The sequence below is a fragment of the Mangifera indica genome, chromosome 14 (genome assembly GCF_011075055.1).
Source record: "Mangifera indica cultivar Alphonso chromosome 14, CATAS_Mindica_2.1, whole genome shotgun sequence".
In the NCBI taxonomy this organism is placed as follows: Eukaryota; Viridiplantae; Streptophyta; class Magnoliopsida; order Sapindales; family Anacardiaceae; genus Mangifera; species Mangifera indica.
This window is the reverse complement of record NC_058150.1, coordinates 1,716,478-1,738,563: the sequence shown is the minus strand read 5'-3', so window position 1 is coordinate 1,738,563 and position 22,086 is coordinate 1,716,478. Positions and strand designations below refer to the sequence as shown.

Sequence of the window (22,086 nt, the reverse complement as noted above, 5' to 3'; positions counted from 1 at the left end):
CTAAACTCATAAGCCTGGAAAAATTGATAAGAATAAATTAAAACAATATGTAATTTTAGTCATTTTTTGCTTCTTATAGTGTCAAATTAAATTCAAAGTTTGACTTAGTTCAATTCGAGCTTTTTTTCTTTCAAGTGAGCTAAATTTGAACAACTTTAATAGGAGTTTGGTGAGCTCGAGCTCAAGTTTAACTTCTTTCAAATCAATTTGAGTTTGAGTTTAGCTTCGTTCAAATATAATGCTATAAACAAGTAATAGATATAGATTATATGAAAAAGAGTCATTTGTGTTTCTTACTTGTTTACTCCTTTCTCCATAACATTATCAACCTTCTTCTAAAATAAATATTTATGATAATATTTATAAGTCACACTATATATATTAATATAAATATTTGTATTTATTTTAATTTAAAATATATTTATGTTATTGTAATATCGATCCTCTTAAATATCATTCCTGGTCCGCCATTGTGCAGAACTGGCAGTGTTACAGGTCACGATCGCTCGCTGCAGGTGGGGGTGGCAATGTCGCAGCTGCCCGCTGCATGCGGAGCTAGCAGCATCAAAGCCACCCTTTTCCACGCAGAGGATGGCACGTGCGGGGCTGAAAACGTCGCATCCGCCCTCAGCATGCAAGGCTGGTATAGCGTAAAAATCATCCACAGGACAGGGACAAAACTGGTAGCTTTGTCGGTCGCCTGGTGGTCGCAGTGCTAAGTACGCCGTGATTGGCGGCATCAATAGCTTTGCCTTCCATTGTGGCGGCTAGAAAGGACACCGTACTGCTTCTGAAGATCAAAGATCTTGTGTGAAACAAAAAAAAAGCAGAAGATGTGGACAACGACAATATTATTCTATATAATTTTTTTTAATGTAAAATATATTATTATATAATTAAATATTATTTTATTTTTAATTTAAAATTATTTAATTATATAATAATATATAATTTATATATTTAAATTATATATAAAAAATATGTATAAATAATTTTATTAACAGAAAAAAAAAGAGATGAAAAAGACAATAATATATTATTATTTGTACATAGATGGTGTATAAAATTTTTCTCAAACTAAATTTTTTTATTTAATTTTTTTTAAAATGTTATTAGTGTGATTTTTTTTATATAATTATATAAATAATAGTATATGATTATATATTATTTTATTTTTAATTTAAAATTATTTAATTATATAAAAATATATCTATTATTAATGTATCCAAATTATCATGGTATTGACTCTATTGAAGAGGACAAATATGGCAAAGCACGAGGAACAAAAAAGGTTAGGCGGAAGGGCGAAGCGTGAGGGGAAAAAATAGTCAAAAAAGCAAACACTAAATTACAGAAAACATGTCAATATTGCGTAATAAGGTGTGTGGCACACATGTAGCATATTAAGATCCTCTTTTTCAAGGTCGGACTCTCTCTGCCTCTTAAATTTCAAAGTAAGTTTTTATTTTTACACCAACTTATTTTTTTTTTTTTATATAAAAGACTTTGTTATTCGTGTAAAAGATATAGATATAAACACTTGAATCTTATTAATAACAAATATTTTATATCGATTTAAGGTCTTCAATCTCTCATTAGTCAACCAAATCTTCCTACTTCTGCCGAGAGCTCGCCCACCACCACCACCGCCTCCTGCCACTCTTGTTGAAGTAGGAGTAGGTGATCAGAACCACCGTGAACCGGCTGCTCCTGCTCCTGCTGATCAGTATAACTTAGACTGGGCGATGTTAATGATAGGTTTCTGCCTGCCCTCAGCGGTTGAAATAGCTGTCCAATCCTTGCAAACTCAGTCCCAGTTTTCTCCCATGTTTCATTTTCTTTCTCTTGCAATCATATTATCCTTCAGTCTTGTTTGGTTAGCAAATTCATGAGCAGAAATTTTCCTATAATTGCTCAGCTGCTCGAGCGAGTTGGTGTTCTGTTTGCGGTGACAGCGATATTTGTTGCCATCACAATTCCATTCCCTCTTTGGCTCAAATGCATCACATGGGCTCTCTATGCCATTTCCTTCATCACCATCATGGTTTGTGTAATTTGTAATCGTTACTACTGAACTAAAATTTGTGGCGGATTCGAGCTAGAATATATGCTCAGATTTAAGAACTTATGTTTCCTTTGAACTTGCAATGCTTGTGCTCATTTTGAAAGTTGAAACTAAAAAATAAAGCAAAGACCAAACCTGAAACAAGCAGTTAATATATAAAATTTCCAGTCACATTTCCATAAAAGTAATTCATCAACTCATCATTAAACGAAAAAAAAAGCAGATTCAGAACTACTTGCAGAACTGGCAGTGTTACAGCTTACGATCGCTCGCTGCACGTGGGGGTGGCAATGTCGCAGCTGCCCACCGCATGTTCGGCTAGCAGCATCGCAGCCACCCTTTTCCAAGCAGAGGGCGGCACGTGCGGGGATGAAGACGTCGCAACCGCCCTCAGCATGCAAGGCTGGTATAGCGTAAAAATCATCCACAGGGACAAAACTGGTAGCTTTGTCGGTCGCCTGGTGCTCGCAGTGCTAAGTACGCCGTGATTGGCGGCATCAATAGCTTTGCCTTCCGTTGTGGCGGCTAGAAAGGATACCGTACTGCTTCTGAAGATCAAAGATCTTCTGTGAAAAAAAAGAGAGGGAGAGGATGTGGACAACAATAATATTAGTCTATATAATTTTTTTAATATATAATATATTATTATATAATTAAGTATTATTTTATTTTTAATTTATATTATAATATATAATTTATATATTTAAATTATATATAAAAAAATAGGTATAAATAATTTTATTAACAGAAAAAAAAGGAAAAGAGATGAAAAAGACAACAGATTTTGTTTTAAAATTTTATTCTTCTCAAATTTTAAATCCTTTCAGGACTTGACTATCTTTCAGCCAAGAAATATTGTTGTACTATTGCTCAGAAACATTTTGTTCTATATTTTCAAGATGTATAGTATAGAGTACCACACTCTATCACTGCCATGCTTTATTGAGTAATATTGAATGTTACACGTCGAAATTTGTTCAATTTTATATAATTTTATTCAATGTTATTTTAGTGCCATTGAACACAAGTTAGCATACATAATTCAACAGTAAAATTGATTCGGGTAAATATTAATCAAGTTTATCGGTTAATTTATCTTCTTTATAACTTTCAACAGACAAATATCATCGAGATCAATTATTACACAATTGAAGATAATGAAGACGCGTATTGTTGACCAAGATACTTGAGAATGTGCATACTAGTTAGTATTCACTTCCTGTTTACCATTTTACACCCTTTACCCGTCCCAGCACTCCGAACCTCAGCACCCAAATTCCAACAGTTACAGAAACTGGGAACTCTTTGAAAAGAAGATTTGAGTTTAAACTTCTGTCATATTTGTAAAATCTTAAGTTATTTAATATAGTAATTGTAAGTCAAGTTATTATGCCTCAAGGTTTATCCGTCTAACCAATTTAGACGAGATTTTGCAATTACAAAATATTAAAAAAAAATGGAAACTCCAAATATTTCCAATTTCCATGGCCGGAATGTGTATACTGTAATAAAAATATTGGTATTCATGAATTCAAGGCCTGTATACACTATACAGAGCACAAGCAGAAATGTTACAATAATGACGACGGCTCGCCTCTTTTAGGAATAACTCACCCAACAATAAATGGATTCCCATTCAAATAGAGTAACAACAATTATCAAGGCAGTGATTAGCCAACAAAGGTCAGAGGGAACTGAGATAGTCTTTGATTAGAGTCAGAATGGGATTACCATAAGAAAGGCCTTCCATTCTCTGGAACAATATCCCGTCCATTCGGGCTTGAACTCCTTCTGAAAATGTCAAGTCCTGTAGCAGTTCCTTCAATGTTCTGTCCACTCCAGCTATGGAATTCCCCAGACCACTTAAGATCTCCGGTAGCGAAGGAGATGGCTTTGTCATCTCGACAAGAGTAACCTAGTGTTGAAGCAAAGTACACATATTATAATGGGTTCTCTGATGAAGAGAAATCCATATTACATCTTACAGCATAAAAAATTGATTATATTAGTCGAAGAAAAATCGGCCTAACATTTAAGCTGCAATAGAGTATCAGGTCATAATACCCAGTTGCTTTTAGTTAAAAAGCCCCCTGAACTGCCAGGCTCAGATTTTATGCTGATGTACATCTATGGGATTTTTAAAGACATGAGTGAAAAGATTGGCTTTGTTTGCTAAACCTGCCATCCAGGATGATCACGAAACAATGCACAACCCGCATACAGAAAAACTAGACCTTTTTTTTGGTCTAAATTTCCTATACTTGTTTTGGTGTACAGGCATATGGGGACCAATATCTTGGTATTCTTCTATCAAGAAAACCGTCGAACCATATTTTAAATACCAACTCCTGACCTTAGGGATCAGATAATTTAAAGTCTCAAAATAAAAAAAACTGAGTAAGGTCTTACATATCAAGTAATTAGTGATTTTATTGACACTGGAATAAGATTTTACTATCCTTCAATGCAACATAGACTACTATATCCAATGTGAATCAGTGATTTCTATTAGAATTTAATTCAAACCTAAAACAGAACCTGTCTGTCTTCAGGTATACCGGCCTTTTGCTTTGCCATGGCAATTGCTCGAGAAAACCCACCAATAGCATCAACTAGACCTCTTGAAACCGCATCATTACCAGTCCAGACTCTACCTTGCGCAACCTCTTCCATTTTATCCACCTAGAGGGAGATTAATAGAAAAGTTGAAAATTTTCCTTCCCAGAGCCAAACAAAAAATTCGAAAGAAGAGGAGCAAGAATCTACTTCAAATTCTAAAAGCAATGTCAAAATAAGTAACATACGGGCATTGATCTTGAAAAAGCTGCCTTGTCCCGAAATTGCTTATATGCATTCTGGGCAGACTGAGCAAAAAGTTCTGCCTCATCAGGTCTGCAAAAGTAAAGTTAATTATTTATGACAGTTAGTGGAGCATGTGGAAAGGCAAATCAAGCAGAAACCATCTGTAGCAAAATAAGATACAGGTAAGTGATAACACCATGGTCTTCACAGTGATCCCATATTAACTTAACAGTAAAAACATATGGTTTTAGCCCTACATATTGATATTATCAACAATTGTAACAAAACCTCTCACCTAAAAGGTCGTTGTTCAGCTGCAAGGAGCTCAGCATATCTTCCCCTTGATATGATCTCCTTATTAAAGCCAATCTTTTCATACAATTTCCCCAAATTGAACTTCCCTTAAGGAAATAAGAATAAATTCATTCCAGTCACTTATAGAAACTAATAAACTATAGACTATATAATAGAGAAACCCAGTAAACTTATTGAGTAAAGCATTTTACACAACTCCTACAAGATTTGGGAATATGTGCAACCAAGTATCACATAATCATTCTTACTGAAGAAGTCTGGAACAAGAAATAAAGCTACCTGACTGTGGGCACAGAGAATCTTCATATGAAAGTATTTTCGCACCAAATACCAATACATGATACAATTAAAACATTTTGTTATATAGAAGTATTTAGAAGCCCTATTTCCAATCAGTATCTGAATTATTATTTTATTTCACTGGAGTTATTATAATATAACATGTTAATTGTTTTAGGTTTTTTATATTTTATACATGTATACTCTTCTATAGAAGTCAAATTTTTTTTTTTTAAATCCAAAATACTTTAATTGGTGTTGCCTAACTATTAAAAACAATATTTTGCAGTCTCAAATGTGAGAAGTTCTGCCAAAATTTAGTTTTTATTAGTACTTTGATGGTTACAACTCACTGGTCTGGGTTTCAGAAAAATAAAGATTTCCTCAAGTAAGAATTGTCAATTATACCAATCAAAAATGTTTTCCTGTGTTATCATTTCCGGGAATGATACCATGTACATTTTTGGGAATATACTATATAGAAAATTTTCTCTTAATATTCTGGGAAAATTTTCACAAACTATGGTTCACCTGTGACTACTCCAATTGAACCAGTTAAGGTCAAACTTTCAGCAACAATGGCACCTGTTGCCATTGCCATATAGTATCCTCCACTTGCTGCTACATCAGACATTGATGCAATAACAGGTTTTGATTCAGCTAAGAGCCTGATTTCCCTCCACATTCTGCATACAATAAGCATCCAGTGGTACTAGATTAGAGTATCTGACTGGAATTGCTTTGTTTCATATCAAATCATATTGTGTATACTTGAACAAGTCACTATGTATTGTCTGGGCATTAAAAATAGAAAGGTTTCTTCTTGCACTCAGAAGTTTTGTCATGGTAAACTCACAGATCTCCCTGAGTAGATAAAAAATCATCTCCAATAATTTCTACACACTATCCAAAAAAAGGCAGCAATTGAACTACACTTTTGGATTTTATTTATCTTAATGAACATAAACGGTCAATTTATTAGAGCAATCCTGTAAAAGACAATAATACTACCTCATTGTTCAAGTATTAATGATGCATTCAGCAGTACAAGAGTACTTACAAATCAGAAGCAAGAGCATCACCTCCAGGGCTGTCTATGCGGATGATAGCAGCTTTATATTTTTTGGACTCTAGAAAAAGAGGGGATATAATAAAAAAATCAGTAACAATTAATTTATCTGACAATAATTTGAGTTCAAAATTGTAATCTTTAAAAGAAAACATTCATCATATGTAAATTGATCACATGTTAAATGTGACTATACCCTTCGTAAATTTATTTCTAGAAAGCAATTTGTTAACTCAAGAAGCTTTACATATCAAGATGAGATTAAAAATGCATTGTAAATTAAATATAATTTCTAGTCGTTTACAACTCTGCACTTAATTCCGAAAACTATACATAATTAGCACATATTATAGTTGTTAACCTGACATGCACATAATTAGCACATTCACCCAAGAAAATGGCCCCACATGTCATTCTTAATTGAAAAAAGAAGCATATAAGATGTGGACCAAACCTAACAAAATCATCTATACCTCTCACACTACGAATTTTCTCAATGAGTTGCTCCCCAACGATACCCGAACTAGACAAACTTAATGGACTGCGTACACGACTAATGCTTCCAGAGGCTCTGATTACAGCTATCTGGTCCTTCCCACCTGTTAAACAAAGAGTCCATTTCCTGACTCCTGAGTATTTCCTGCAGTTACAAATGGAGGGAAAATATCTTATATATATTCAAGAACTGCATCTTTTAATTCTCAAGGGATGTCATCCATTAAGTACTAGAATAGTGAAGACTGGAACATGAATGACAGGATGTCTGTGATGCAGAAAGTTACAAACAACCCCAACAATCAAGGCAGTTGTGTATATTGTAAGACAAACTTTGGATACACAGCCAGGCATTCGCCAAAGATAATAGAAAAGATATCATAAAAATTAACCAATAACTGCAAACAATATTCAGACAAGAAGATTCATGAGAAATAAAACATGCTTAAATTTTGTGTGGCACAAACTTATAGTTAGAGAAATTTGCATGGCAAGAATATGCTTAAATGTTGTGTATCTAAAATCCGCTTGATTTTAAAATAAGTTTTTCACATTTGAAAATTCAAATGCAGGCTTGAACAAACTTTAAACCTCTAACTGATACATAGTAACAGAGGATCTTTTGAACAAGGATCTGGTTCAATTTGGGACTCGTAGACATATATCTTTATTGTCGGTGTATAGGGTGGTCATCCAAAATTCAATTTTATGGTGATTTCATAGTCTTTTTTAGAATTTTATCTCTTTTCACAGAGTCTATATCTTTTTATAAATTAGTAATAATAATACATAGTAATAGAATAACAATATAGTAACAACTTTAAAACTTAGACTGAGGAGGAAGAGATTATAGATATAACAAAGTTAGATAAGTAGAATATTCAAGTAAATGAAAATTTCTGGCGTTTCGAGGCCCCCAACAGGAAGATGAACTACTTGTAGTCAACAATAGGAAGGTTTTTATCCTTTTGAACTCCAAGCCTCTCTTTCAACATTGATATAACCTGCATGAATTAATTATAACCCGAATATTATTATCTACCATAAAAAGCTATTTGACACTATCTCAAGGACATAAGATAGTTCCCATACTGAGGGATACCATGATCACAATCTTCAGGAGAGAATGTTAATACATAAAAATTATAAGTTAATACACAACTTGCAAAATGCCTCTGCAGAGAACTTGAACCATTGAATTAGTTGTTGTATATGCTTTAAACGCCTTTTTTTTTCTCCTATGCTGCACTGTCAATTTTTTCCTTTATCAGAACACATATGAAGGAGAAATGCAGCTGTCTTCATGTTAGATTTCCCTCTTGCACTTCCAATATATTTATATGACATTGTAGACCACCACCATTTGGAAGTGCAATTAAATCTTAGAGAATTGCCTAAGAATTATAAACAGTGGACAACCAGCGTACATGTCAATTCTACAACTTATGTTGCCCTGACAAATGGAAAACTAGAAAAGGAGTTATATACCTCATCATCATATTGTATATCTGTTATCAAGCCCTCTTCTTTGAGCTTTTCCACTTTGTATACTCCTTCATTAATGAACTTCTCCAGATCTTCTCTTTTCTTTCCTGTATAAAACTCATCCAAATTATCGATACTATAAAATTGAGCTAAAACCATAAAATAACACACACCTTTGGTGGAACAAACTTTATCCAGCCAATTTGCATAGATATTATCAAGCAAAGCCGTCAACATCTCACAATTTTCTTCAGACATAGTTTTGCGAGCAAGTTGATCCCCAGCACTTTTGTATTTACCAATCCTTTGAATTTGTGGTTCAATTCCAACTTTCTCCAAAACACCTGCAAAGCCATTGTTGTATGCCAACAGGCAGCCTTTAAAAGAGCTACAATTATAGTCATGTATTTGGTAAAGACTAATTCAAAGCTTTGAAAAGACAAGAAAAGAGCCAGGAGTCACAAGTAATAAAAGAGTACAGAGCAGCAAATGAAATAAAGCACCATTGAGCTGTCTAAAACAATCATCATGTGCTCAAACCCAATATCACCAGAAAGCAATTGCTGATTTTTTTACAACATAGACCCTTCTAATAAAAGAATTTTTTTCCAAAATAAAATTAAAAAAATGTAACATCACCGATCAAACATTCAGTTTTACAAGAAAACCATTCTACACCGGAAAATTTACTAACCTCCAAGGAATGATGCTTGAACAGTCAAACCATACAGGGAAAAATAAGCGCTTGGAGGTGCATATAGCTCTTCACATGCACAGGCAAGGTAATACTCTTTTTCTCCACATGCAGGGACATAGCCAATAACAAATTTACCTACAAGTTTCATCAAAAATTGATGTTTTTAGCCTCAATCAGAGCTGGTAAAAGTTGTTAGCAGAAACAACTTAGCGTTTAGTAAAAACAGCAAATGTTATTATGAATCTAAGAACCAAACCCATTAAATAATGATGATGAGAGTAAAAAGGAAATAAGAAAATTGAAAATCTATAACAAGCTTCTTCAAAAACTTGAATCATATATAAAATACAATAGCAAAGACAAGGTGCAGTTTGACAATCAAGAGAAGATATCAAGAAGACAGAATATTCAGTATAATATAAAATGCAACAAGACATACACTATCTCTATCCATCCATTGCAGATCACACACAAACACAGTTGTTCACAATCCTAATCATTCGGAAACACTCATTGGATACTTGTTAATAAAACTGCTGTGCATATTTTTCAGGACAATGTTAAGGATCCAATAACAGATTGTCAATATAGACAAAAAACATGATTTACCCGAAGCTCAAGTAAAACAGAAATTAAGTTTAAGATACAATTCATTTCAATGCGAAACAATAAAAATTACAAAGCTACCTGATTTTTTGAAATCCATAATGTGCCTCCGAATTTCTTCAACTTTTCCCCATCCACAGTTTAAGGGTTCAATGTGAAGATAAATACCCGAAATACGAGGATCATAAGCTGCCTTTATGAAATTGTCACATATTTGAGGTAGAGATAGTCCTGAAGAGAAACGGCTCTTTAGCTGATCAGATATCTGAACACCCAAAAAAAAAAAATGTAAACCTCCGGTATAAAATATCATATCAAAAGCTACCGGAACAACTGTCCAGAAAAGAAAATAAAAATAACACTCTAGAACTTTTACACTCGAGGGATCTTTCGCAAGGATTAAATCTTAGTTATTAACCATGGAAAACAAGCAAAAATTTGCTGTACTTAGTATATGGCGAACAAACTGTGCCTGCTGCCCGGCTATAGAAACCAATAGCTAAAGTTGCATTTTCTTGATACAATTCCTATCAGTATTTCACAACATATAAGATAAATTCTGAGCAATTTTTAACTACTTCAGCTGCAAAAATAAAATAAACAAACCTCTAACCAGGTAAAGTAAACAAAATTCAGCTTTGAGGAATCTAAAAAACAAACCTGGCCACGCAATTTCATGGTGAGAACACTGCCTTTGCGAATGCGCTCCCACGGGAAGGCAATTAGCATCCGAAGCTTCATATTAAAGCTCTTCCAAGCTCCGTATTTCTCAAACTCAAACTCTCCGCTCGGATAAGTCTCGTCCGTCGATTTGACTTGGGTCGTATCAACTTCATTGAGCTGTTGTTCTTGCTGAGTCTTGGCATCGGACGGCGAGTCGTCGAAAGCGTGGAGGGAAAAGCAGCGGCGGATAGAGTGAATTTGAGAGAGCGCGTGAAGATTAGAGTGGGCGGTGGAGAGAGGGGAAGAATAGAGGAGGCGGTACTTCAAGGGAAAAGGAGATAGCGTTTGATTGACGATTAAACAGAAGGTTTTGGTGTGGATTCTGGAAGTGATGTGAGGAGTATGAAGGAACAAAAGCTTTGACATTTCTTCAATTCTTCTCTTCTCTTCTGGCACTGAGGTGAGGTGGGCTGAGTGGAGGCAGACGGTGCGAGGGGCGAAAGAGAGGACGACAGGGTCAGGTTTCGTCCACGTCGACACACCAGGTGTCATCTGTATGTGATTACGTGGACTCATACAATTAAGTATCCCATTAGATGTGTTAGCCCTAAATTTCAATTATCCAAAGACCTCGTAAGTATTAGAAATGAACAATATCTCCCCAATAATTCATAAAATAATCACTTCTCTCCATTGGTCTGGAGATTGTTTACCCTAAAATTTTGTGTCCCCACTCTGCCTTATCTCCGATAAGATCTAGGGTTTAGAGATGAAAATTTTAAAAATAAACAAGAATAAAAACTATAATAAAATATTTTTATAAATAAAAATAGAGATAAAAACCTTTCAATTTTATCCTAAAATAATAAAAGTAAAAGTAAAGATATAAACGATATTTTATAAATGTTAATTACAAAAAAATTTAAAAAATAAACAAACGTTCAATACATCCTAAATCAAATTTTATTTTTCATTTTTTTTATATTTTCTTGTCTTCTTCTCTTATTTTATCCTTCTCCTTTGTCTCATTTCTTCATCCTTTCCTCTTTTCTCTATCTCCATCTTCATCTCTTCCTCTCGTCTTCTTTATCTCTTCTCTTTTCTTTTTCCTTCTCGTTCTTTTTCTCTTTCTTTTTTTTTATCCTTTGACATATGTTATTAGTAATTATTAGATATAATCACTGAGATTTGCTTATTTTTTTTATTATTAATTCTATAATTTGAAAATATGAAAATTTTGTTTTAAATTGGGTTTGATTTGTAATTAACTCTTTTTTCAAACAAAGATGAACATGTTCAAGGTTATAGTAAAGGTTGTGGTTATTGAATTAGTTAGTGATTATAGTGATGAATCATGATATATTATGGGGTTGCCAAACTTTGGTTGTTTGGTGAAAATGAGGTTTTTTGATAGATGGATTTAGTTATTTTTTCAAAACGAGGTATGAATAGAGATAAAATAGAGAATGAGATCAATATTTTCAAAATACATTATGAAATATCAATATTTTCTTGTTTGACAAGATGGGGATAGGGAATGATAAATTCAACCCTACCCTATCGCGTTGTCATCTCTACCTTGATCTGATCATGTCAAAGATATAAGTGATAATTTTTAAATATGAAGGGAGACCTAAGATTTTTTCATACCTTAGGGGATTGTCCTATTTTCTTAAACCTTAAGTGAGGTGACAAATACTAACAATTTATGGCTGTGGAAGTTGTCTTGAGCTTTTAACACGCATGGTAAGAAGTATTGGGCTTTACTTGATTTTGACCCAGCACGGCACTTTAACGTCAATTTGAATTGAGGGGGTATCAACTCTTTTGTAGAGGCCCATTGGACTCAACAGGTTGAAAGTAATCTCAAATCTGTGAAAGCCTTGGTGTATACATTTGTGTATTCAAGTCATTTATCATTTGCTAAGACATAAATTGTTATACAATAGTTTTATCCCCGTAAAGTATCTTCTTGAGAAACGATCATATGCAAAGGCAACAACTTGTATCTTAGTCAAGAGATAAATGTTCCTCAACTAGAGAATGATTCTTGTCAATTGACACCAATCCCATGTCATTTGCTCTCGATAGAAAATAATAACTTTATTATTTATCGATTCTGATTGTAACAATAATTTTTAATATAACTATTTAGAAAAATAATATTGAAATTTGAATCATAATTGATAATGTTGTAACCCATTTTCTAATGATATAAATATGAATGAGTATTAAAGAAAAACGGGATAAAACACAATAATATTGCAAATAAATACTAGACATCATTAAAGCTTATGATTAGTTTGATTTTCTCCTATAGGTGTATAATTGTATATGGTAGTTATCACATCTAATCAATATTTTGAATAAAATCTTATAATTGGTGATACGAGTTTTCGTTTGTCAATTTAAAATCGATTCTTTGAAATCCGAATCATTTTTGAAGTAACCCTTATTTAGATTTGATTAAAATTAAATTCAACCAAATTCAGTGAAGGAAATATTCAATTGAATTGACAATACATATATACATCTCTTCAATCACGGCATATTTCATTTGATAAGATATGCATTTTCTTAACAACTCCTTAAATATAGTCAAAGGAAAAAGTGGGTTTTCTTTTTCCTATTGGTTGTTTATGGTGGTTAATACATCTAATCAGTGTGGCGAAGAAAGTCTTATTCCAACTGTTATATCTAAGTAAATTGTCAATAATGTACATTAAACCAGCTCGAATGTGTTTAATGCTTTGGACTATTTCTAAATATTGTCTTCAAATCGATCGAACATAATAAAAAGCCAAATCTTTGAAAAAAAAAAAAAAACAGATTAATGAATTGAAAGTGGCAGTAATATATAAAATCAACTTTTGCATGCGGCCAAATTTTGGTGACTTTCTCTTCATTATTTATCTTAGACTTTTTACTCAATTTCCATCATTTTTCTCTCAAGTACATAAATGACAACGGAAAAGATAGGGTCGAATATCATATTTTTTGTTTTTGTTTCCGTAGAAGATATTAATTTTTGTCTTTAGCTCAACCCTAGTATGAGAATGAAAAAAATTCTCGTTTTCCTCTCCATTCTCTCATTTTCTCTGTTCTTATAAAAAAAATTTTTTTTTCATATTCTCTAAATACGATATAAATATATTAAATAATAAAATTAATTAAAATTAAAACTAATTTATTTTTTCAAATATCACAAATATTATATATTAACTATTTTAATATGCATAACAAAAAATATAAATAAATTTAAAAAATATAAATAATTTAAAACTATAAAAATATGTTAGTATTTTAAACAAATATATTAATATAAAGGGGTGGAGACATAGTGATATTTTTTGTTTCAATCTCTGTCCTTTTTTCCTGTTTTCTATTGGGGAATCCCTTTCCCATTAGGGGCGAGGAGGGTTACGGACCTTGAATTCGAATCTAAATTGCTATCTTTATTCAAGTAGTTCATCAAATTCAATTTCTATCAATAAGGATTTGATATTATTATACATTCTAGATTATGTTTACTTTTACTCTTAGAGTACTACTAAGTATATACACTTTTGAGTGCATAATTAAATATATGATGATGTGTCATCATATGATTAAATATTACTTTATCTTTGATTCAAAATCATCCAATAACATAATGACACATGATTTGTGTAATAAATTTTGTACTTAAAAGTATGTAAACATTGTTTTATTGTTCACCATATATCTCTGATATTTGAATCATATTTTACTGTATCAATAAAATTATGTACACTTAATTTTAAGTATTCAATTAGGTATCTAAATTATACATCATCATGTAATTAAATTATTTTAAATTAAAAATTAAAAAATACTCAATTATATAATAACATATTATTTGAATACCCAAATAAATATTCAAAATTAGGTGAAATTGCTATTTACTATGTATACTATTTTGTATCCGTAAATATTATCGTATTTTCTTATGTTGTACTGTTACTTTATGATTTGCCCTGCGGGTTAAACTTGCCTTACTCCATTTTAACCCATGCATGAGCATGACGTACATAACTGCCAATCACAGTCCAGGGATAAATTTTGTTCAAGCTTCATGGTTGTTAAAACACCATGAAAATAAAACGAGTGCGGTTCTTATGGGTTGGAATTGTAGATGTGAAAGCGAAAGTGTTTTAAAATCGTAAGTTGTTTGTGATATGACGAGAGGAATAGGGTAAAGAGCAAAGCCAGCTGGTTGGGTACAAAATCCAGTATGAAATGGAAGAGTCATTTTCAGAGAGAAAACGACATTGTCACCCATGGAGAAGGAAAGAGCTAGCATTACCTCCCCCACTGAAGAGGTTTGGTACTTGCAACCTTGAAATGATTTATATATGCACATAAATATAATCAACAAGTGGTCACATGACCTGCTGTAGTCCATGTCTTATTCTTCAACCGTTTCTTTCCCATTTCTTCACTCTTCTTATTTGATTTCTTCCTTTAATTCCTCTTCTGTTCGTTGCCATATATACTTATTTTTACTTTTAATGGCATATATATATATATATATATATATATATATATATATATATATATATATATATATATATATATATATATTGCAGCCTCGGTCTCTTCTGTCTCAGCTGGCTCTCAAGTTTCATCAGCCTTGCAGGCAACTACCCAACCTCCAAGTTTACCTCTAACTGATGTTTCAGTTTATTACTACAATCAAATTTTATATAACACACACGCGCGCACACAGAGAGTAGGCAGTATGTGATTATGCAAAGTAAAACCTACATTTGGCTTTGGCATGGGACGCCCAAGTTGGTGTTGCCAATGCGTGATGTCTTAAGCGATTTCTCTAGTTATTAGCTTAGCTTAAGCTTTTAGTTTTGATGGTGCCTTACACGTGTGATATCAGAGTTGAGTTCTATCAAAAGTGAGAGTGGGTAGTATGCAAATTTGTAGAGTAAGACCTGTATTTGGCCTCGGTATAGAGACGTTATTTGACTGGTCCTAAGAACACAAAGTATTAAGGGATTTCTCTAACTATCAACTTAAGTAAATCTGTGGAGTAAGACCCAAGTTTGGCCCTAACACGGAGACATTGAATGTATAAGGTATTAAATGATTCATCTAACTATCAACTTAAGTTTTTAGCTATAATGGTACTTTTATCCTCATGTTTTCAAGTGTGGATCTACATTGTCTTATATAGTATAATAAGTTGCAGATTTGAGATGTAGATTTATAGTTGCACTAAACTGCTTGTAGAAGAGAGCCAAAATTAAATAGCTAGGCATGTTATCACTGAAACTAGCGGCAAAATTTGCAGGTAGATGAAAGGAGCCTTAATGCAAAGAGGCAGGAAGGAAGTGGGCTGGGGTGGGGAGTGTGAGGAATTCTCATAATCTAAGGCTAAATCATTAAAACCCTCTTCATGCTCGTGCAAGGCAATCTGTCCCACAGATCCACCTAGTATGTCTGCTTTGCTATCACTCCCCTGTACAGGTGTATTTTATGTGTCCATTCATTTTTATCATCAACCTTTTCCTATGCTAGCTTGCTTTATTCTCTGTCTCTCTTCAAACCCTCTCTATATTGTTCAATTATTAATTAATAACATATTTATTACTGTTTCATCTTAACATCCTCTTTAGCTTTTCAGCTTCAAACCTCATCACAGTTTAATCTCTGCAGGATATATAAGTTTCAGTTTCTTCTAACTTCATCATTCTCCCATGTGCATGTGCATGTGTTAATAAATTAAAGCCTGTAAAATGGACAAGCATTTGTAACCCAGATGTGTTTTTGGCACTAAATTTAACTCTTTACATCATAAGTTTGAAAAGGCAAAGTAAGTAATTATGATTAATGCTTTGTTTTTGATAAAGTACATTCACTTTCAGCCATTAATCTAGCAAGCTACTAACCTGCAAGGCAGCCAAAATCGAAACAACAGGAAAAGAAAACATGGTTTTATTTTCTTTTGCCTATCCAGACATTTGTTCTTACCTTGGAATCACTTTGTGCAGAAGCTCTTTTTGCAGCTGCAAACATATTCACCTCTTCTTTCTCTTCACGGTTTCTTCTAAGTTGAACTTCAGCCTTTTGCTTTTCCATTTGTCTTTTAGCTTTCTTGCCTGCTGAGACATCATCCTCTACTTTTTCAATATGCTTGTTGAAATAACCAGCGCCCCCTCCTTTTCTGTATGGATAACTTGGGCCAGAAGATGCATCAGAAGCCATGGAATCATCAGTGTCAGCTTCGTCATCATCATCATCATCATTACCATCAGTGTCGTCATCGTCGTCATCATCATCACCACCATTATTATCAACATAATGATCTCCAATATTATCACTTTGTTCTTCATCATCATGATCAGAGCCAATATACATGGTCCAACCAGATTCACAGCTGTGACATTCTTCACCTGATCCTCCAAACACTTTGGAAGACTCCATCAGTATAACAGCTAGCTAAGAAGAAGATGAAGAAGAAGAAGGATATAAATGTATTTCAACACCTGAGAAAACCACTAGTGCCTTAACTTCCCTGACCTAAAAAGCTTTCTTTATAAACCTTCTAAAAGAAAACCCACATTACTATGTTAAATAGGGAAGGGATGACTCGCATCAGATCACCTGAAAATAAATCTAAACACAGCATTAATTCTCTGACTTTAATCAGCAGAAGACAGCTACAAGCTGTGAAAGAAAGTGAAATCCCATCTTAAAAACAAAAGGCATAAATACCAAAGTTCCTTCAATTTGAAAGGACATGGGGTTGTTCACTTGGACATTGTGTGAAGCTTACATTCAATCTTCTCTTTACTTCTCTCTGGACTTGTCATTAATAAAAGGAATTGCTTTAATGTGAAGACAGATTGGCTCAGTCTACAAAAACTAGAGAGAATATAAAACCCATAGGCCATATGTGTTTAATATAGGCTGGACTGGGGAGATTGAGAAGGACCTCTTTCACTAACCCGCTAACCTTTATTATTTGTTTTCCTTTTCATTTATAAGTATACAGGCTTTTTACCAGTTAAATCATCCAACTAGAACTTCAGAATTTTAAAAAAAATGTCAATAAGATCTTTCTGCCTTTCTGCTGTCCTCCTTCAATTTGACGTTGTCTTTGTCTTTATGCCTTCCGTGTTACAGGGTAAGGAATTTTATGAAATTTTTTATCTCCCAGTTTCAAATTGTTTGCCTTATAACTTATATATAAATAGCTATGGCTAGAAGTATGAATAGCCCTTGTGGTTTTATTTTAGGGAGTAGTACTTGATTACTTTCAGAGAGTGAAATAATAGTGATCAGACAGATAACTTCCAGAATTTACTTCTGTGTATCTTATTTTGATTCTGCAATGACCCTTTTTTTAATTGATGATATGACCTTCTTATTTGCAATTATCTTCAACTTTCAATTTCAATTGTATTTGCTTTTGCTGCTTCTATTCTATCACAGCTTCAGCATTTATGTCATGCTGAAAATCCAGGCTAGGTAAGCCATTCTGCGCTTGACATTTAAACAGTCCATTTACACTATGCTTTTTTGACTCTGGCTGTTGTTCATCATGCTTTCTGCCTGGTCCTGGCGAGATACAAGAAGAAAGGGAAAGTTCAATAATTTATCATGTGATAGGATTTATGTGATCATGCAGTAACAATAATTGACCAGGGAAAGTTCATCTTTGCGTTCAAAAGGAAATTTTGGTCAAATTACACTCATTACAAACCAAATAAGGATCACAAATTACACGAATGGGTGCATACCCAGAATCACCTTTAATATCCCTACCTTTGAATTTGATCATCTTCATCCAAACAGTCGGATCAACTGTTAAGAAATTGTTTATCGGTATTGTCCAGCTCAAACACATAGTTAATCATGGATTCAGTTTAAAAGATTAGGAGCTTACAAACTATTTGGTCAGTCAGTTTAAAAGGATAGAAGTTTATACACTATTTGACTAGTTTTTTCTTAGGTATGCATATGCATACATGGTTTGGGTTTAAATGATAAAAAACTTATAAATTATTCAACTAATGAATTTAAAAAGTTAAAAGCTTACAGACACGGATGCATATACATACCTGCATCCCTTTTAGAGGCCCAAAAACCATTTTAATAGTTTCAGATCTTACAAGCAATTTAATCAGTGTTCTCTTAGTGATACATATGGATACATGTGTTTATTTTACGAATCCAAAAGACATCTTAACAGTTTAAAAACTCACAAATTATTTAACTAGGATTCTCTTAACATCTCAAATGATATAAAATATAGGTAAATCTTATGTATTTCACTAATATAAGAATTGCATAAAGATGTGACAATATAGGTATCTGGAACAACATAGCGAAATTTAATTCTAAATGTATCATGTGACCGAGTATATGTAGGGGTATCTGGACCGAGGGACCAAACTCTTTAACCCTAAAAGGGACTAAACAGACGCGGGTGTCACTGGTGATACTGGTAGGATTGATTAGAACAAAAGGAAGCCGAAGGAAAGTTTAAAATCTAGTGGGTTTTGGGTCATACGGTTGTCTCCATTCCTCTAAGCATGAGTTTGTTTGTTCCCCCCTCCCCACGTGACTCATTACAAGGTATTATCAGACAAGCCTGGCCCATTGCATTGTTCCTGTTGCCGCTTGTCCTTTTATGAAGATCACATTCACATCTTCACCTGCCCTTCCCCACGTGACCCTTTCAACATAAGCTTTATTTTTCTCTGGTATATTAATTATACATCCATTTATTATTTAAATATTTAAAATTATATATATAATATTACTCATTTATAATCATTTCCAAGGTTTAGAGGTAAGATTCAAATCGAGACCTTTTGGACAGTGCACTAATGTTGACATTTGAGTGCAAAGGAAAAGAGCAATGATATGAACAAGGATTCCCTGAATTGTTATAATGTGATCTGGTATTATGGTAAGAATTTGTATACCTTTATTGGTTTGGGTTGGGTGTGATACAACTAATCAATTTCCAATTAAATGATGTAGACATGGATAGGGGACCTTTTTGACTCCGGTCGAATTCTAAACCAAATATTATTCAATTATGTCTCATCTAATAAATTATCTTAATTTTTTTTTCCCAACTTTTTAAGTTTATTGCTTGTCGGCCTAACAGAGAGGCAGCACAGCACTTGCACGAGGCGGCTCCAACGAAATAAAATAATTCTTTTTAAATGGTCAAACGATAATTTTTCATCCAAGTTTTAACAAAATTTTGAAAATATATATGTAATATTTATTCTTAAATTTTTGTTAAAATTATTATTAAATATAAAAATAAAATTATTATTTTAATAATAATATTAAAAAATATATATTCTTATCTTATTCTTCCTCTTCCCCTTCTAGGTTTTAAAAATTAAAATTTATTTCATATCTTAATTTTGAAAAGTAATTTTCTTCTCTTATTTAAGGATTTTTTTTCTTTTAATCTCTTTAACCATTAACGATCGCAAATTTCTAACGTAGACCCAACCACATCTCCATCACCATCTCTCTCTTCTCCTAGGGAGATGAATGATGATAAAGGATAACATTTGTCTTCTAAACTTGGAAGATGAAAACATCGATTAGACAAAGGTTTTATCCTTTGAGAGAAAAAACATTGACGGGAGAGAGCATTGTTAGGAGAGAAAATGCCAAAGAGGAGGGTCATTGGTCGCTAGAGGAAGTGACAGATTTTGGGATATCAAACCCTGAAGAGAAAAAATGAATTTTCTAAACTTTAATCATAAGAGAAAATTATTAGTTTTTTAAACTAAAAGAAAAAAATTAAAATATAATTTTAATTATTTTAATATTACTGATAAAATGATGATTTTATTCATAATCCTAATATTGTCCTTTCACAAAAATTTTATTCATAATCCTGATAAAATTTAAAATGCCAAATGATGATTTTATTTTAATATTACTGATAAAATTTTTGGATGTGTGATAGTAGACTAAATTTTGGATCAGTATTTGAGTTTTTCAACTATTATTATATATATTGTCCTTTCACAAAAAGTTGGGTGGGACATAGTTCTTTGGCCATTTTAAATTATAAATAAATAAATTGATTCATAGAATAAAGTACGTGTCTAGTAGTGGTAGATACTTTACTTCTTTTTCGTCGCGTCTTCTCAGAACAAAGGAGCTCAGTACTTTCAACGTTTCACAACAATGCTGCTCCTAAAGTAGCTAGCAAAATTATATCAGGAAGACTAGAAATAAACTCCATAAATAATTAATAATTTATTTCATTTTAGATTATATCTCATCACGGCTGGCTGTATTCTTTGTCAAAAGATGGATTCAAACTGAGTCAATTTAAAATTAAATCAATTTTTGGCTTAAACAAATTAATTTATTACTCCAGACATATTGTTTATTTTTTTAATAATACTATTTATATATCAATAAATATTATTTATTCTATTAATAATATTTTGAAGATATTGTTCATCAGTAAGAACGAGGTTAATTCGAATTACTCAGATAAAAAATATAAAAAGTCGCCTGATAAAATAGGCAAAATTTGATTGAAAAGCGAGAGGAAAAAATTGATATGTAATAGAGAAGATAATGCATTGCAAAGCTTAAATTTTTTCATTGCTAACTGGTTCTAACTATACACAAAGTTGTGAACATGATCAAGCTCAATTGTTCCTCTCAAGTCCATCAGGGTTCTTTTGACACCTTGCCAATGGTTTTTTGGCAGACTCCTACATAAATGAACTAAATTTGTTTACTAAGTAAGCTAAGTCAGGTCTTATAATGGTTGCATATTGTACAAAGCCTAATATGGTTCGGTAAAGTGAAGGGTTTGAGAGCAGCTTTCCACATACTTTGCTGTATTTTTGTCCTGTGATCATAGGTGTGGAGTAGAGCTTGCTTTGGTACATCTGTGATGTACTTGCATTGTGAGAGATGCAGTGAGGTTCCTTGTTTGTTTACTTTGATACCTAGGAAGTAGACAAACAGGTACTTTCAGTGCAAATTTGTGTTTGAGGCTGGTTACCACTTGGTCAATAAAAATAAAGGAACTGGAGCTTCCTATGCTGTTATGTCAGCAAGATAAACAAGCAGAATCACACTGTCATAACCTCTATGTAGTTAGAAGAAGCGTAAGTCTGTTTCGAAATGTTGAATCCTCAACCAATGGGAGCTTCCTTTAGCTTGTGAAACTAGACTCTGGGAGCTTATTTGAGGCCATACAGGGTCTTATGAAGCTCGCACACATAGTGAGGATGTTCAACACTCTGAAATTTATTTGTCTGTTACATGAAGACATTTTTTGAAAGTTTATCATTTAGGAATGCATTGCAAAGAGGTTATCAAGCTCGAGTTTAACTGATGCTGTTGTATTTAACCACGGGGCTAAAAGTTTCAAAGTAGTCTTGCAATGCTTCCTCCAGTATTTTGCTTAATTTTGTATACCCATTTACATGTTACAGGCTTGAAATTTTGCTGCCTATGTACCAGGGTCCATGTTTACTTCTTCAATAAAGCAAGATACACCATTGCATGACATTTTCCTATGTAAATTTTATCAGACTTGTGCAAGCAGAGAAAAAACCTTATGGTGAG

At 33.0% G+C, this 22,086-nt stretch overlaps 2 protein-coding genes across 3 annotated transcripts; both read right to left on the bottom strand.

The window, feature by feature from the left end:
* Positions 1–3,535: 3,535 nt before the first annotated feature.
* On the bottom strand, positions 3,536–11,057 carry LOC123196400 (serine protease SPPA, chloroplastic). 2 transcript variants are annotated; one of them, XM_044610415.1, is made up of 13 exons: positions 10,474–11,053; positions 9,895–10,078; positions 9,205–9,342; positions 8,684–8,854; positions 8,514–8,617; positions 7,962–8,029; positions 7,004–7,170; positions 6,522–6,591; positions 5,993–6,147; positions 5,163–5,268; positions 4,870–4,957; positions 4,604–4,747; positions 3,536–3,980 (listed from the first exon to the last, which is right to left on the bottom strand). In XM_044610415.1, the coding sequence occupies exons 1-13, from the start codon at positions 11,050–11,052 to the stop codon at positions 3,750–3,752; spliced, it is 2,205 nt and encodes a 734-aa protein (XP_044466350.1). In that variant the 5' UTR covers position 11,053; the 3' UTR covers positions 3,536–3,749. The 2 variants fall into 2 exon arrangements, with proteins under 2 accessions (XP_044466350.1, XP_044466351.1); XM_044610416.1 differs by having other exon boundaries at positions 3,863–3,980; positions 4,592–4,747; positions 10,474–11,057.
* A 5,319-nt stretch (positions 11,058–16,376) lies between these two features.
* Positions 16,377–16,932, bottom strand: LOC123196513 (protein SOB FIVE-LIKE 2-like). The gene is made up of 2 exons (XM_044610575.1): positions 16,480–16,932; positions 16,377–16,397 (listed from the first exon to the last, which is right to left on the bottom strand). Exons 1-2 carry the CDS (start codon positions 16,930–16,932, stop codon positions 16,377–16,379), a joined length of 474 nt encoding a protein of 157 aa, XP_044466510.1.
* Between the last annotated feature and the right edge of the window lie 5,154 nt (positions 16,933–22,086).

What these genes read in the sequence shown, in the direction of transcription:
- LOC123196513 (XM_044610575.1), bottom strand. Translation starts at nt 16,932, where the DNA reads ATGGAGTCTTCCAAAGTGTTTGGAGGATCAGGTGAAGAATGTCACAGC. An exon ending in CTGCACAAAGTGATTCCAAG is followed by an intron (nt 16,398 to 16,479) that starts GTAAGAACAAAT and finishes GCTGCCTTGCAG; the next exon opens with GTTAGTAGCTTGCTAGATTA.
- LOC123196400 (XM_044610415.1), bottom strand. Translation starts at nt 11,052, where the DNA reads ATGAGTCCACGTAATCACATACAGATGACACCTGGTGTGTCGACGTGG. An exon ending in TATGGATTTCAAAAAATCAG is followed by an intron (nt 9,343 to 9,894) that starts GTAGCTTTGTAA and finishes TGAAACTTGTAG; the next exon opens with GTAAATTTGTTATTGGCTAT. An exon ending in GATGCTCTTGCTTCTGATTT is followed by an intron (nt 6,148 to 6,521) that starts GTAAGTACTCTT and finishes TATTGTATGCAG; the next exon opens with AATGTGGAGGGAAATCAGGC.